The sequence below is a fragment of the Diplotaxodon limnothrissa genome, linkage group LG14, assembly GCF_057381915.1.
Source record: "Diplotaxodon limnothrissa isolate DT_005_m linkage group LG14, D_limnothrissa_male_GT1.1, whole genome shotgun sequence".
NCBI lineage: Eukaryota > Metazoa > Chordata > Actinopteri > Cichliformes > Cichlidae > Diplotaxodon > Diplotaxodon limnothrissa.
In genome coordinates, this window is record NC_140609.1 from 9,350,763 (window position 1) to 9,364,779 (window position 14,017).

The 14,017-nt window shown below is 43.8% G+C and overlaps 2 protein-coding genes across 2 annotated transcripts; both read right to left on the minus strand.

Annotated features, from left to right (window-relative positions):
* Window positions 1-1,138: 1,138 nt before the first annotated feature.
* On the minus strand, window positions 1,139-1,987 carry LOC146618353 (lysophosphatidic acid receptor 6-like). The gene has a single exon (XM_085371215.1). It carries the CDS (start codon window positions 1,985-1,987, stop codon window positions 1,139-1,141), a length of 849 nt encoding a protein of 282 aa, XP_085227341.1.
* A 9,788-nt stretch (window positions 1,988-11,775) lies between these two features.
* Window positions 11,776-12,633, minus strand: LOC146618354 (lysophosphatidic acid receptor 6-like). The gene has a single exon (XM_085371177.1). The coding sequence runs from the start codon at window positions 12,631-12,633 to the stop codon at window positions 11,776-11,778; it is 858 nt and encodes a 285-aa protein (XP_085227303.1).
* Between the last annotated feature and the right edge of the window lie 1,384 nt (window positions 12,634-14,017).

Consider the following 14,017-nt stretch of genomic DNA (forward strand, 5'->3'; position numbering starts at 1 on the left):
ATGCTCTTTTTATACCACATTACTGACCTGTCTTTCATGCAACTGAAAAATGTACAACAAGGAGACAACTTATCACAAAAACAAAGCAGCTAGTCTGACTAAAAAGACGAAAAAACACAATTTTTCTTCTGTTTTTCTTATCTGTTTGTTAAAAGGTGGTTTGTTTCATGTCCTGACAGTATTTAGTTCAACAAGCGGTGACTTCCAGAAGCTTTCTAACTGATTTAGACAAGCTGCTTCCTCAGTTGTGAACACTGTTTCCAACTCCTCAGTAAGGAAAATCGGTTGTCCTAAAAGTCGCTAGAAGTCGCTAAATGACGTCCTCGCCTAATTTGCATAATTGGTCATGCTAATCTAATTGTAATCTATGTTGTTGGAGAGAGAAATAACATCGTGGAAGAGACATAAAGTGAGTAAAAAACGTCCTAAATGCATTTAGAGTTTATTTAGAACTACAAATTAAATTTCTTTTAGCAATTATTGTTTTTTTTTAATGTCACAATTCCAACCCTGCTCCTTTACCCGGGCCTGGACCGGCAAGTGACCCGAAATAGGCACTCTGGTGAAGTTACTTTGTGTGTGTGTGTTTATAAGTAGTTTTAAACCTTGTGATCCACAAAACAGCATAAGAGTAAAAGAGTAAAAGAAGAACTGACTGCGTTACAGCACCCGCTGCTTGTTGAGAGTAAAAGAGATACGCGCTTTCACGTCTTTTTTTAGCGACTTTTTTTTTAGACTTTTTTTTTTAGAAAAAAAGTCGCTAAGGGGTCTGAAAACTCGCTATATATAGCGACAAAGTCGCTAAGTTGGCAACACTGGTTGTGAAGTGAACAAATATAAAGTAGATTTAATCAATTATGTGATTTGCTGCCTTTTCCCATACTTTCTGTAGCTGAGGCTTTCATGTTGCAGTGAAAATAAAATATGAAGCCACTAACCCAAGCCTTTGCTTTTGCTGTTTCAGTCTCTGGCTTTCACGCAAATGTTGCTGAAGAAATGAATATTGATGGTTAACTGCTGAAAACTTTGCATGTGGTTGAACTACTTAAGAATCTTGTGCACAAACTCACTTTGTTAAAAACAAAAAAACAGGCATTTATCATGGGACATCTGATAGCAACTCTAGCAGGTCACTAATCTATAGTTCTCTTCCCACGTCCTCTTTTTTCTTCCAGAAGGAGTCAAAAGAAAAATAATACATCAGTGGATCCAGACAGCAGCTCAAAACAGTCAGAAATGCCAGTGGAGCTATTTTTCCTTTGCTTTTTGTAACTGCGTGTAGTGGCATGGGCAGAAAACATGTGCAGAATATAAGCAAGTTGATGGCAAAAATCAGCATTACGTTCACCTTGTTTCTGACCTTTGCAGAGTCACTGTGATGTTTGTGTAGAGTCCAAGAAACCATAACGGTGCACACAATGTTGACTGCTAGCATTGTGACCAGTAACACAATCTGAAGGTAAATAATTGCTGATCGTGTTACACTTTTATAATAATGAGATTGAAAACAATTGTGTTCTGTGTGGTTCTGTACGTGTTTTACAAATCCTATGCCCTCTGGGATATTTACCACCAGCAAAACCCCCCAGACGAGTGCTGCTCCTTTCCAGGCATTGCACGAGGTCCGAAGATGGCGAGACCTCAGAGGATAAACCACAGCCAGCAGTCGGTCCACACTTATGAAGGTGATGAAGGAGGCGCTGGAGCGGAGGTTGTTGCGAAAGATTATTAGGCTGAAGAGGCATGTGATAATTCCCAGCGAGGTGCCTGTTGCATGATGGTAGATCCTCATGGGCAAAGAGATGATGGCTAGCAGGTCTGAGAGTGCCAGGTTCACCATGAAGACAGCGTTGGGTGATTTGAGGCTGTGGCGGCGAAGAAGAATCCACAGTGAGACTGCATTCAGTGGCAGACCTATCACCATAATGCAGCCAAAGATCCCAGCATAAACCCGGTCATCTTCTGTGGAGCTGTTTGATGTGTTCATGATGAGAAAAGAAATGTCTGAATGTCCTTTTTAAAGAACGGAAGCAGTGTGGCAAAGGTTCCTCTTTGTGTGGTTTTTCTTTGTGAGTGAGACGTGACTAGTTTGTGACTGTAACTAGTCACACTACAGGAAACTCAAGCTCATCTCATAAGCTCTTCCTCTACATTTGTGCTTTGACGATATTGTGATCTTGGATGGCAGAGCCACTTTTATCATGCGGCTCTCTTTACTACACAGAAACTATTGCCTCTCTAAGATGTTGCTTTTATACCAACTCATGTTACTGATCTGTTGCCTATTAACCCAATAAGCTGCAAAATATTGCTCTCATTATTTCTGTTTTCTAGCTTTTGTTGCCTCTGTCTCCTAAGATATATTGCTGCAATCAGATTCCAACTTTCTCACTGTAAATATTTTACATGTCTTATTGACATTTGGGACAGTGTCCCAACTTTTTGGATGTGACATTGTAGGACTTTTAAACAAATTGTTAACGCAATATGGCTATGTCTAATGTAGGGGACGGCAACCTTTAACATCAAAAAACACATTTTAGCCTCTCCACCCACAGGTCTATTTGAGTTCACACCTTATGGAAAATTCATCAAATAACAAACAGCCCACTTTCAAATAAATAAAACGTAGCAGTGGAGTAATAATTTTAAAATAAAAAGAGTAATCATGAAAGCTTTTTGCATGAAATTATGACTTCAGTCTATTTCAGTGTACTGTCCTCTTCTCAATAGGCGACAATAAAACAGCTTGAGGTCAGGGTCGAACATATACAGATATTTGCAAAAGGTATTATAGATATTTTGTGATTGAAAATGACAGCGTATTAAATAATAGTGTTCTCACTTTGTTTTGTTTGATTTCCATATCAGGGCTGCAAGAAGGTGTTTGGACTTCCTGTAGTTTATGTTTGAGAAAACCTGCTCGCATTGCTATGCGGATCTCAAGATATGCAGGCCTCCGAAATATGGAGAGAAATATGTCTCAAAAGCGTAAACTAAGCTTTACAAACGTATTCAATGATGCGTGTGTAACTTTAGAGGACTCACGCGTGTGCTTCAATCCACACAGAAATATCTGACCACACGTAAAACTATTTTACAAACGCATACATCCAAACCTGAGTAAATAATTAATTTATTAAGATCAGCTTCAAGAATCCGATCATTTTGACTATCAAAAGCCTTTTTGTGCGTACAAACGTATAAGACTACACGAAACAGCTCTCTCGCTCGCTCACAAAACCTTACATACGTGTGGACGAATCACCTGATACGCACAGATCACGTCGGTATGCCCACGTAGGTTTTGAGGTAAATTTAACACTGCCAGCTTCTGCGTTCAAGTGCCTGTGTGAGTCAGAGTTCATCTCGTAGCTGCTATAGCTTCCTGGTCTGGTATAGCCTACTAACATTTCACTTAGAAATGGGTCCTTTACATGCCCCTCTGGTTGCACTAGCTAGTACTATAAGCATAGGTTTCTTTTTCCCAATCTCCGTAAACTTCATTGCACTTCACTCAGTCGCTGGCGCGCACGTGCCTGTCTTCCACTTCAGCCTCTGGCACAGAATACATTACCCATCAGGTTACTTTCCTAAAGGGGAGACTATGCCTGTAACATTTCAAATGTTCCTAGTTTTATTTAATTTTACTTTTTTAATATTTTTTTTTACCCAAATCTGCAAGCCAGGTAAGAGCCATAGCTCAGGGGCGAAAGAGCCGTAGGTTGTCGATCTCTGGTCTTATGGAAAACCATCAGGCAGTACACCAGTGTTCCCGTGTATGCTTGTAAACCCATCCATCCAGTTCCATCTTTTCTAATTTGGGCTTGAGTCTATCTCAGCTGTCAGTGGGTGAGAGGAGGGACAGGTCACCAGTCTATCACAATACAAATGCAGTGAGACAGAAGTATTCATGCTCACATTCACATCTACAGCCAATTTAGAACAACCAGTTAACTTCACAAGCATGCCTTTGGACTGTGGGACAAAGCCGAGGTACCCAGACAGCACGGACAGAAAGTTTGTCTCCTTCCAGCTCACCCTATAAGGGAACAGTGCTGTATTCTACATATATCCATCTTGTTCTCTTTGTTCTTTTCTTTTTAAAATACTTTAATAGGTTCATAGTACAGCAAAAATCAGATAAGGGTAGCAGGACAGATATTTAATTGTCTTTTTAATTGCCCCTTAGGGACAAATACAGTTGCTTTTTAATGAATTGTGAATTTGAATTGAATTGACTTTGATTACACAAAGACTTTGTAGCAGTGGCTAATGGGTAACGTGTATAACAGGACATGAATGACTTGAGCTGATTCTATAATATTATACTACAGTTTACAGTAGCATTGCTATCACTTCAGATCAGTCTCTGGACCTTGAAGGAGACGTCAGGGATCAGATGTGACATGATATTTTAAATCTTTATGCAATGCTTTCTATTTGCTGACCATACACACCATACTTGTAAGAACCATAGTTTAAGTTATAAGGCTTTCTTCACCCACTAAATCATTAAAGTTGACCTTGAAGACCTTGGTGGATGTAAGCCAAATTTTAATGAAGCGTTAATATGATCCCACTCCACACACCTACAAAGTTTTATCAGAATTCATGCAAAACTTTAAGTGCAAAACCAAAGAAAAAGAGGACAGGACTTAAAACCTGTCTAACCACAACTGTTAAAATACAGAAAAAACACTACTATAAACGGAATGTTCTGCCTGTGAACAAAGTGTTACCGCTTTGCTTTAAATTAAATAAATACATGGTTGGTATGATATAGTAAACATACCTCATAGGGCTCTACCAGTTAACCATGTCTTATTTTTATGCGTAGAGTAAAAGGTATAGTTTATCACTGAATTAGCAAATGATAATGTGTCAATACAGAAAAAAAAAAGCTATTACAGTAACTAAATGTTGCCCATTTAACTTTCCAAATAAGATATCAGTCAGCAACATGGGAAACGCATAGCACAGTACTGGACGACTGCCAGAAGCGGGCTCTTTATCTGCCAGCAATCACCCATTTACCACTTTGTGCCCAATGTGTGGTTGAAAATTCCCCTTATTTCACTACAAGAGACTCTTATTTGTACTAAGCGGATACTAGATGGTCTATATTTACAAAGCAGCATTATGTAGATCTGTACAATTATTGTTTTACAAACTAACAAAACTGTCAGAATATGTGAATACCTAATGTTAACTTTCCACCAGTTGCTCTGCTCACACAGATCTTTCCTGACAATGCCCAAAACATAATACTGACACATTATTTGCAGCCATAGAAGTGAGCAGAGGGCCATGAGGCTGCTGCCATTCATTTGACCACACACACAGTGCCTGTGGCGTGAAAGGGGACCCTCATGTGCAAAGTGAGGATGAGCAGCAGGCTGAGATGACCAGGTTGACCATGAAAACGACATTGGGTGATTTGAGATGTGACAGCGAAGACGAATCCAGTGAGCCACTTTGAGAGGCGAGACCTATCACCATAATGAAGCCATATATCCGGTCTTCTGTGGTGATGTTTGGTGTGTGCATGATGGAAAATAAGATATTTCTCTATCCTTTATGAAGTATTACAGTAAACGTTCTTCCTTTTTCTGTTTATCTGTGTGAAGTGAGGCAAGGTTAGTGTGTGACGCAGCAGCTAGTCAAAAATGTAAGAGGAAACTCAGCTTTTGTGGTTGGTGAAGTTTACTTTTCATGACATTACAGACGCAATGAAATTATGAAACTCTGCTGCCAACCCTCCAGCACTACAGCACTTAACTTTTTTGTTTTGCTTCTCAAGTGGAGCTACTATAGGGCCACATATACACATGTGAACACACACACATAATGAAGAGTTGTAAAAACTTCTGTAGCTACCATGTCTGTCACAATTGGGGCAGCAGCCGTGTGATGTGTGGAAGGAGGACTCAAATGCAACACTTATTCAGATGTGAGGGTGATTTATTAAGAATACTGAACATTAGTGATGGGACGTTCTGTATCGAGGCTTCGGAGGTGTGTCGAGTAATGGAGGGGGCGTTTCCGCGAAGCGCGTATCGAGGCTTGCTTCATTTATGGGAGGAGCTGAAAATGATGACGTCCGAAGCCTCGCTGCCCGGCTGTACCACGTGACTGGTTCATGAAGCGGTTCGAACTTTGCCGCGAGATATGACAGCGATATAAACCCCTCAGACTTCATTCAAAATGTGGGTGTTTGATGGAGAGTTGCGGTTAGAGAGAGTTTGGAGACCGTTTGGAGGTTTATGAGAGTGAGGAAAGAAAGTCAGGAGAGAATGGAGCCAGCTAAGAAGAGGAGGATGTCCTCCCCTGTGTGGGAACATTTTGATCTTATTCCTCCCAACAAGGTATGTAAATTTCTACAGAAGATGTATTGTCATGATACTGATGGTGCAATACAATTTATGTTGAGCTGTCTTGACTTTTGTACAAGGTGAAGTGTTTGCTATGTGCCAGGGAGCTGGGATATAACAACACCTCATCCATGCTTAGGCACTACAGAGCTTTGCATGAGAATAAGGGGGACACCGATTGTGGAGCAAGACCAGGTGAGCCATCAAATGCCATCATAATACAGCATGCAGTAATGTTACTAAACGATATAACAATATTATACAACTGTTATAAGTTACGTGTGTGATATTTATATTTGTGCTTTATCTTTATTGTCTTTCCTCAGGAGAACAATCTCAAATAGATGAAGACCTGGTCAGCATGGTGATTGAGGACTCCCAGCCATTTAGCATTGTGGAGGACAAAGGATTCAAAAGATTTGTTAAATCATTAAATCCTAGCTATGTTCTCCCCACTAAAAAGGTCATAAAAGCAGTGAAAATTTAGTTTTTACAGAATAAAATGTGAACAGGCAGGAGTGTGTAGCTGTCCATACCTCAACGTTACAAAAGCACAACCACTGTCCACACCCAACCACACCTCACCTCACAGTAAATGATCATTTCCATTTCAAGCATTTCCAAATAATCATTTCCCATACTGCCACTATAAATATACACAGTATACTGCCATCACTACAATATACATGTTTTACACACTCCTTTTGTTGTTGACATTTACAGGCTGTGTGCAAAATGCCACACTCTTCAAATTCATGCCAGCTATTATTTTTACGTCCAGTAGGTGTCCTGCTAGAGCAAATGAAGCTTCATGAAGCTTCGCGTTGGGGTGAACCAATTGGATGAAAAGCTTCAGTGCTTCATGGGGCTTCATCTGCCCATCACTACTGAACATAAAGTGATGATGGCAAAACACAACTAAGGATGAACTAAACTGGGAGAAACTAAATCAAAGAGTAGCAAACCTGAACATGAAGGGAGGACAGCAGGGAGAGCACGCAGGGGATTCACGGAGAAATACAGAGTACGCAGGGTAACACAGAGGCAAACACACACTATAAATACACAGAGGGACACTGGGAAAAATCACACACACAGGTGAAAGACACAGCTGGACCTGATTAACCTGACGAGACAGGGGAACACTAACACCAGGGACCAACAGAGGGAGCACAAACCCAGAAACCCAGTATCTAAAACACAAAACACAAACCATCCCAAAACAGCCCACAAATAATAATGAAAATAATAACAATAAATACACCAAACACAAAATCACCAAGTCACGGACTCAGGATCATGACAGTACCCCCCAAGGGCTGGCTCCCGACAGCCACAGAAAAACACCACCAGACCCGGGTGGGCGGTAGGGGGTCCAGGACAGAGGGACTGGACCAGGACAAAAGTGGAGGCCCCAGAGTCCCAAACAAAACGTTAACAAAACACACAGGGGACTGGGAGTCCGAAACATAGTTCAGGTGGCCGGCCTGGGGGCCAATAGCACAGAAGGCCAGGATGGGACAGTTCAGGAGGCCGGCCACGAAGAAGGCCGTGGCGGCGCGCAAACAGTTCAGGAGGCCGTCCATGCGGAAGGCAGTGGCGGCGGCGACCTCGTTCAGGAGGGCGTCCACAATGGCGATGACGACCAGCCAGCGGCCTAGAAAACGGCCAGTGATGATGAGGTGGTGCTAGACGTGGACCGGATGGCGGCATGCCAGCAGCAGAACCAGGCAAGGATGAGGAGAAGGATGAGGCAGAAGCTGCTGCTGAAGCTGAACCAGGCGGGGCTAGAGCTGAAGCAGAGGCCGGGCCAGGCGAAGCCGGAGCTGAAGCAGAGGCCGGGCCAGGCGAAGCCAGAGCTGAAGCAGAGGCCGGGCCAGGCGAAGCCGAAGCTGATGCAGCAGGTGATGATGAGGATGATGAAGCCTCTGCCGCAGGCGAGGATGCAGACACGGAGGCTGGACCAGACAAGGATGCCGCCGATGCCGACGCTGGACCAGGCGTGGATGACGCCGATACCGACGCTGGACCAGACGTGGATGACACCGATGCCGGCGCTGGACCAGGCGTGGATGACGCCGATGCCGGCGCTGGACTGGGCGAAGGCGAAGCTGAGGCTGAAGCTGGACCAGGTGAGGCTGAAGGCTCTGAAACTGGACCAGACGAGAATGTCGCTGCAGGCGGCGGTGTGGAAGCCGGAGACGAAGGCGCTGCAGGCGGCGGCGTGGAAGCCGGAGACGAAGGCGCTGCAGGTGGTGGCACTGCAGGCGATGGTGATAGCTGGATGGGTTCCTCGGTCCCCCCAGCAAAAGCAACAGGCTGAAGCGGTTCCTGAGACCCCTCAGCGGAAGCTGCTGATGATGGCGAAGGCTGGACGGGCTCCTTGGTCCCCCCAGCAAAAACAGGCTCAAAACCAGTAGGCATGGGCGCCCCTGGCACACACAAAACAAAACCAGCAGGCTCGTGGGCCTCTGGTGAACGTGAAACAAAACCAGTAGGCACATGGGCCTCTGGCACACATGAGGAAGGCTGCAGCTGCGCAGAGCACTGACTCTGCTCAGGCAGTGACAGCCGGGTGCAGTCCCTAGCTGGCATCTTGGCCTCCAGGGGTCCAGAGTAAGCTGAGGGTTGTAACCCAGCCTCTGGGGAAGCCCTGGAGTGAGTAGTAGTCTCTAATGTTGCCAGCTTTTGAGGAACAGGTCCATTGTGAAACAGTTTGTCTCCCTGCTCAGAAACAGCGGCGGAAAAACAGTCCTTTAAGGGGTGTATGGGCATAGCTTCCTGTAGAGGGGCGAGTGAAGATTGTGACTCAGCCATTAACTGAGCTGCTGACTGAGCCATGGACAGAAATATGGGTTGTAGTGATGCTAGTGGTGATGGTAGCTGAGTGGCTGACCGAAATGGTGGCTGAACAGTTAATAGTGCTCCTGCGGAGGCTAATGGCTGTGCTACTGACTGGGGAGCTAACGGCTGAACACAAAACTGAGCTGGAGAGTGGCAATAAAGTCCAGGCTCGGCTGGAGCGACAGAGACAGTCTTTTGGTTTAACAGAAGGTTTATAGACCCCCACTTGGGAAGGGTCCGTTACCACAAAGGTAGGTAAGCTACACATACTATCTCTCATCCCGCTCTGAATAGCCCCCGAAAACAAAGTCCCGGAATCTGGGGAAGCCAAAGTATCCCGCTCACTCACCGCATCTGGCTGCTCGAAAGTGAATGCAGACGGGGGATGAAGTCCAAGATCCAAAAGGAGAAATTCCTGCTCCCACGGATATAGCGAGCCCAGAAGCCATGGGAGACCAGTCAAATCAAATCAAATCAAATCAAATCACTTTTATTGTCACATCACATGTGCAGGCACACTGGCACAGCACATGCGAGTGAAATTCTTGTGTGCGAGCCCCACAAGCAACAGAGATGTGCAAACACAACAACACAAACGAGCAAAATACAAGAATGGCCAACCTGAAACTAATAAATATATGTACAATATATAATAGTATATGCATTTCTGGATGTGTATACTAAATATTTTCCTACGTGTGTGTGTGTGTGTGTGTGTGTGTGTGTGTGTGTGTGTGTGTGTACACATATTTTACAAATTAAATAGTAAAAAAAAAAAAAAATAATAATAATAATAATAATAATAAAATATATAAAATATACAGAGTTGAATATGTGCAAAACAAGTGGCATTTATATACAGTGTGGAGTGCATAATGTTGAAGTTCCAGTAGTGAAGCTGAGGTGTCTATGACGTGTTCAGCAGTCTGATGGCCTGGTGGAAGAAGCTGTCTCTCAGTCTGCTGGTACGGGACCGGATGCTGCAGAACCTCCTTCCTGATGGAAGCAGTCTGAACAGTTTATGGCTGGGGTGACTGGAGTCCTTGATGATCCTCCCCGCTTTCCTCAGGCAGCGCTTCCTGTAGATGTCTTGGAGGGAGGGAAGCTCACCTCCAATTATCCGTTCAGAGCACCGCACTACTCGCTGGAGAGCTTTGCAGTTGTTGGCGGTGCTGTTGCCATACCAGGTGGTGATGCATCCAGTGAGGATGCTCTCAATGGCACAGTGATAGAAGGTCCTGAGGATGCGGGGGCTCATGCCGAATCTTTTCAGTCTCCTGAGAAAGAAGAGGCGCTGCTGCGCCTTCTTCACTGTTTTGTTTGTGTGTACTGACCACGTAAGATCCTCAGCCAGATGTACTCCAAGGAACCGGAAGCTGCTCACTCTCTCCACAGCAGCGCCGTTGATGGTGATGGGGGTGTGTACTTCTCTGCACCTCCGGAAGTCCACTATCAACTCCTTTGTCTTTGCGACGTTGAGGGTGAGATGGTCACCAGACGTCACCAGACGTTGTAGCCGCCTCTCTATAGCGTGATGGGACTTGTCATCCGGGCTTTCCAGCCACAGGTCGATGAGCTCTTGTGAGGCATCGATGAGATTCTCCCATAGCTACTTAGATGGATTAAGTGCTGCTGGGTCCATCTTGTGGTCACGTCGTACTGTCACTTATTCAGATGTGAGGGTGATTTATTAAGAATACCGAACATAAAGTGGGGATGGCAAAACAGAACTAAGGATGAACTAAACTGGGAGAAACTAAACCAAAGAGTAGCAAACCTGAACATGAAGGGAGGACAGCAGGGGATTCACGGAGAAATGCAGAGTACGCAGGGTAACACAGAGGATGAACACAGACGACGCGACGAGGAACAAAGGCAAACACACACTATAAATACACAGCTGGACCTGATTAACCTGACAAGACAGGGGAACACTAACACCAGGGACCAACAGAGGGAGCACAAACCCAGAAACCCAGTATCTAAAACACAAAACACAAACCATCACAAACCCCCCCCTCCAAATAATAATGAAAATAATAACAATAAATACACCAAACACAAAATCACCGAGTCACGGACTCAGGATTATGACAACATAGATATTTACATTAAGCTTACAATGGCAAGTAGTTGGGGAATTTTTTAAAATTCAATATGAAAATACCTGACTAGACATGAAAGTGTTTTACACTAAATTCTACATAAATCATCAGCAGTACTTTTACTGCAGAAAAGCTGTTCCCCATATTGATCATATGAATGCTGTTATATTGATCAGTATTACTGCTGCTGCTGATGTTTAGGGTTGACCTCATTTGAACTGCTTCATATGGTGTTTAATTTTTGGTAATGCCTCATATTCTATAAAATCATATGTTTGCGGTGGCAAGTGCATCTCTCAATAAACAACTGGCAGTGAGCTTAAAAAAAACAAGTCTACAGCTTGATTTTAAAAACAAAATATATTACATTTATTTATAAAATAACACACACACAGCTGAAGTAAAAGGCCTGAGCAGTGTGTGACACAGACAGTATCCCCATTTATTTACATTTACACAACATCTTCTTTTTTCTTCCAGAAAGCATCAAAAGAGAAGTAATACAACAGAGGATCCAGACAGCAGTTTAAAACAGTAAGACATATCAATGGCTTGACATGGGCACAATCCATAGCCATAGTTATAGGCACAGGTAAGAATATAGCATATAAAATCAAGTTTATGGCAAAAATCAGCATTACATTCATCTTGTTGTTGATTTTTGGAGAGTCACCACTGAGATGTCCGTGTAGAGTCCTAAACACCATAGTGGTGCACACAATATTGACTAACAGCATTGTGACCAATATTACAATCATAAACTGAATAACTCTTAATCGGATTCCTTCCAAAGGACATTTTGCAGATTCGTAACACTCAAAACAAGTAGGGCGAGTGTGGTTATTCAACTGCTTTAGAAAGTCCACACTCTCTAGGATGTTCATCACCAGCAAAATCACCCAGACGAGTACAGAAGCCTTCCAGGCATTGCACGAGGTTCGAAGATTGCGAGACCTCATAGGATAAACCACAGCCAGCATTCGGTCCACGCTTATGAAGGTGATGAAGGAGGAGCTGGAGCGGATGTTGGTGCGAAAGAACATTGTGATGATGAGGCACACCCCACTGGGCAGAGTCCATTCCCCTGTGGCGTGAAAGTGGATCCTCATGGGCAAAGTGAAGACCAACAGCAGGTCTGAGAGTGCCAGGTTAACCATGAAAACAGCGTTGGGTGATTTGAGGCTGTGCCGGCGAAGAAGAATCCACAGTGAGATCGCATTGAGAGGCAGACCTATCACCATAATTAAGCTAAAGATCCCAGCATAAACCCGGTCTTCTGTTGTCACGTCAGTGATGTTTGATGTGTTCATGATGAGAAAAGAAATCCTTCTGCGTCCTTTACAAAATATTGTAGCCAAGCAGCAAATGTTCCTCTTTGTGCTGGTTATCTGTGTGGAATCAGAATCAGAATCAGTATACTTTATTAATCCCAAAGGAAATTAGGGTTATAGCGGCAGCACGCTAATGGCGCATGCGCACTAACAAAGGAACCTTCTGACCAACTTTACAAAAACATCACATTGGGGAGACATGTCAGAAAGGTAGGCTGATAGGAAAACAACAACGAAAATACATAACATGAGGTAAGAGGAGGAGAAAAAAACTCCACTCAGACTGAGCTCCTAGTGGGAGAACAGTTTGATAACAGAAAAAACACCTCAGCACAAAAAGCACATGACTATCAATACACCATAGAAACACAAGACAAGCAACAGGGGCGGGTAAAGGGTAAGAGAAAGCCGGTGTAGACAGCGCATCCGGTCCTGCAGCATCCTGCCATCTTCCCCGGTAGGGCACAAGCATCGAAGGTGTTGGAAAGGGAGGAGGGATCAGTGTGTGCATATCAGTGTATGTGTGTGTGTGTGTCCAGAGTTCAGCTGAGACAGTGTCTTTTGCCCTGCCAGGCTAAGTAAATGAGGTGAGGTTAGTCTGCGAGGGCACAGGAAACTTTGTGACATGACTCAACATTTGTGGTAACTGACAGAAGTGACACTACATTACAACACAGTTAAGCTAAGCGTAAACCCTGCATCTTGTGTTTACTGTTAGCCCAGAGTGGCTAACTGTTTACAGCTAGCCACTCAAGGCTAAAGGCTATTACACACTGAACGCGAAAAAGGGACACGAAATTAACAATTAATTACGTGCCAGTTGTTTAAATGCCTTACGTGTAAACAATTAACTTTAGTTAGTATAGATTACCACTGTAACTCTAGAGTTAGAGTGGGAGAAAAGACGGGGAGTTCTTTTTGAGAATGAATCAGAGATCACTAGGGATGGGTACCGGTGTCCGGTGCCATCTGACATAAACGGTAGTAACCAGACCGAAAAGCAGCGCACATTTTGGTGCTTTATTTCGGTGCTTTATTTCGGTGCTTTTTTTTCCTGAGCTGTGATACACTTCTAGCCAATCATTTTACGTTTCCGAGGATAGTAGGCGGGGCCAGGTACGTACGTTCAGTTAGAGCAGAGCTACAGATTAAAAATGTCCAAGGCGAAGCGGTCAAAAGTCTGGCTGTACTTCACAGCAAAATATGCAAACTCAGCAACCTGCAACAAGTGCTTTAAGCTGATACTGTGATACTGTCAAAGGAGGTAACACCAAGAATCCGATTAAACACCTGGCGAAGCATAGCGTTTTTTTTAAAAGCCGAGAAATGCGCCGTATTTGATAGCTTGCTGCGAGACCTCACA

Bases quoted from the DNA above. Each gene is read 5' to 3' on its own strand.
- LOC146618354 (XM_085371177.1), bottom strand. From the start codon at position 12,633: ATGAACACATCAAACATCACTGACGTGACAACAGAAGACCGGGTTTAT.
- LOC146618353 (XM_085371215.1), bottom strand. From the start codon at position 1,987: ATGAACACATCAAACAGCTCCACAGAAGATGACCGGGTTTATGCTGGG.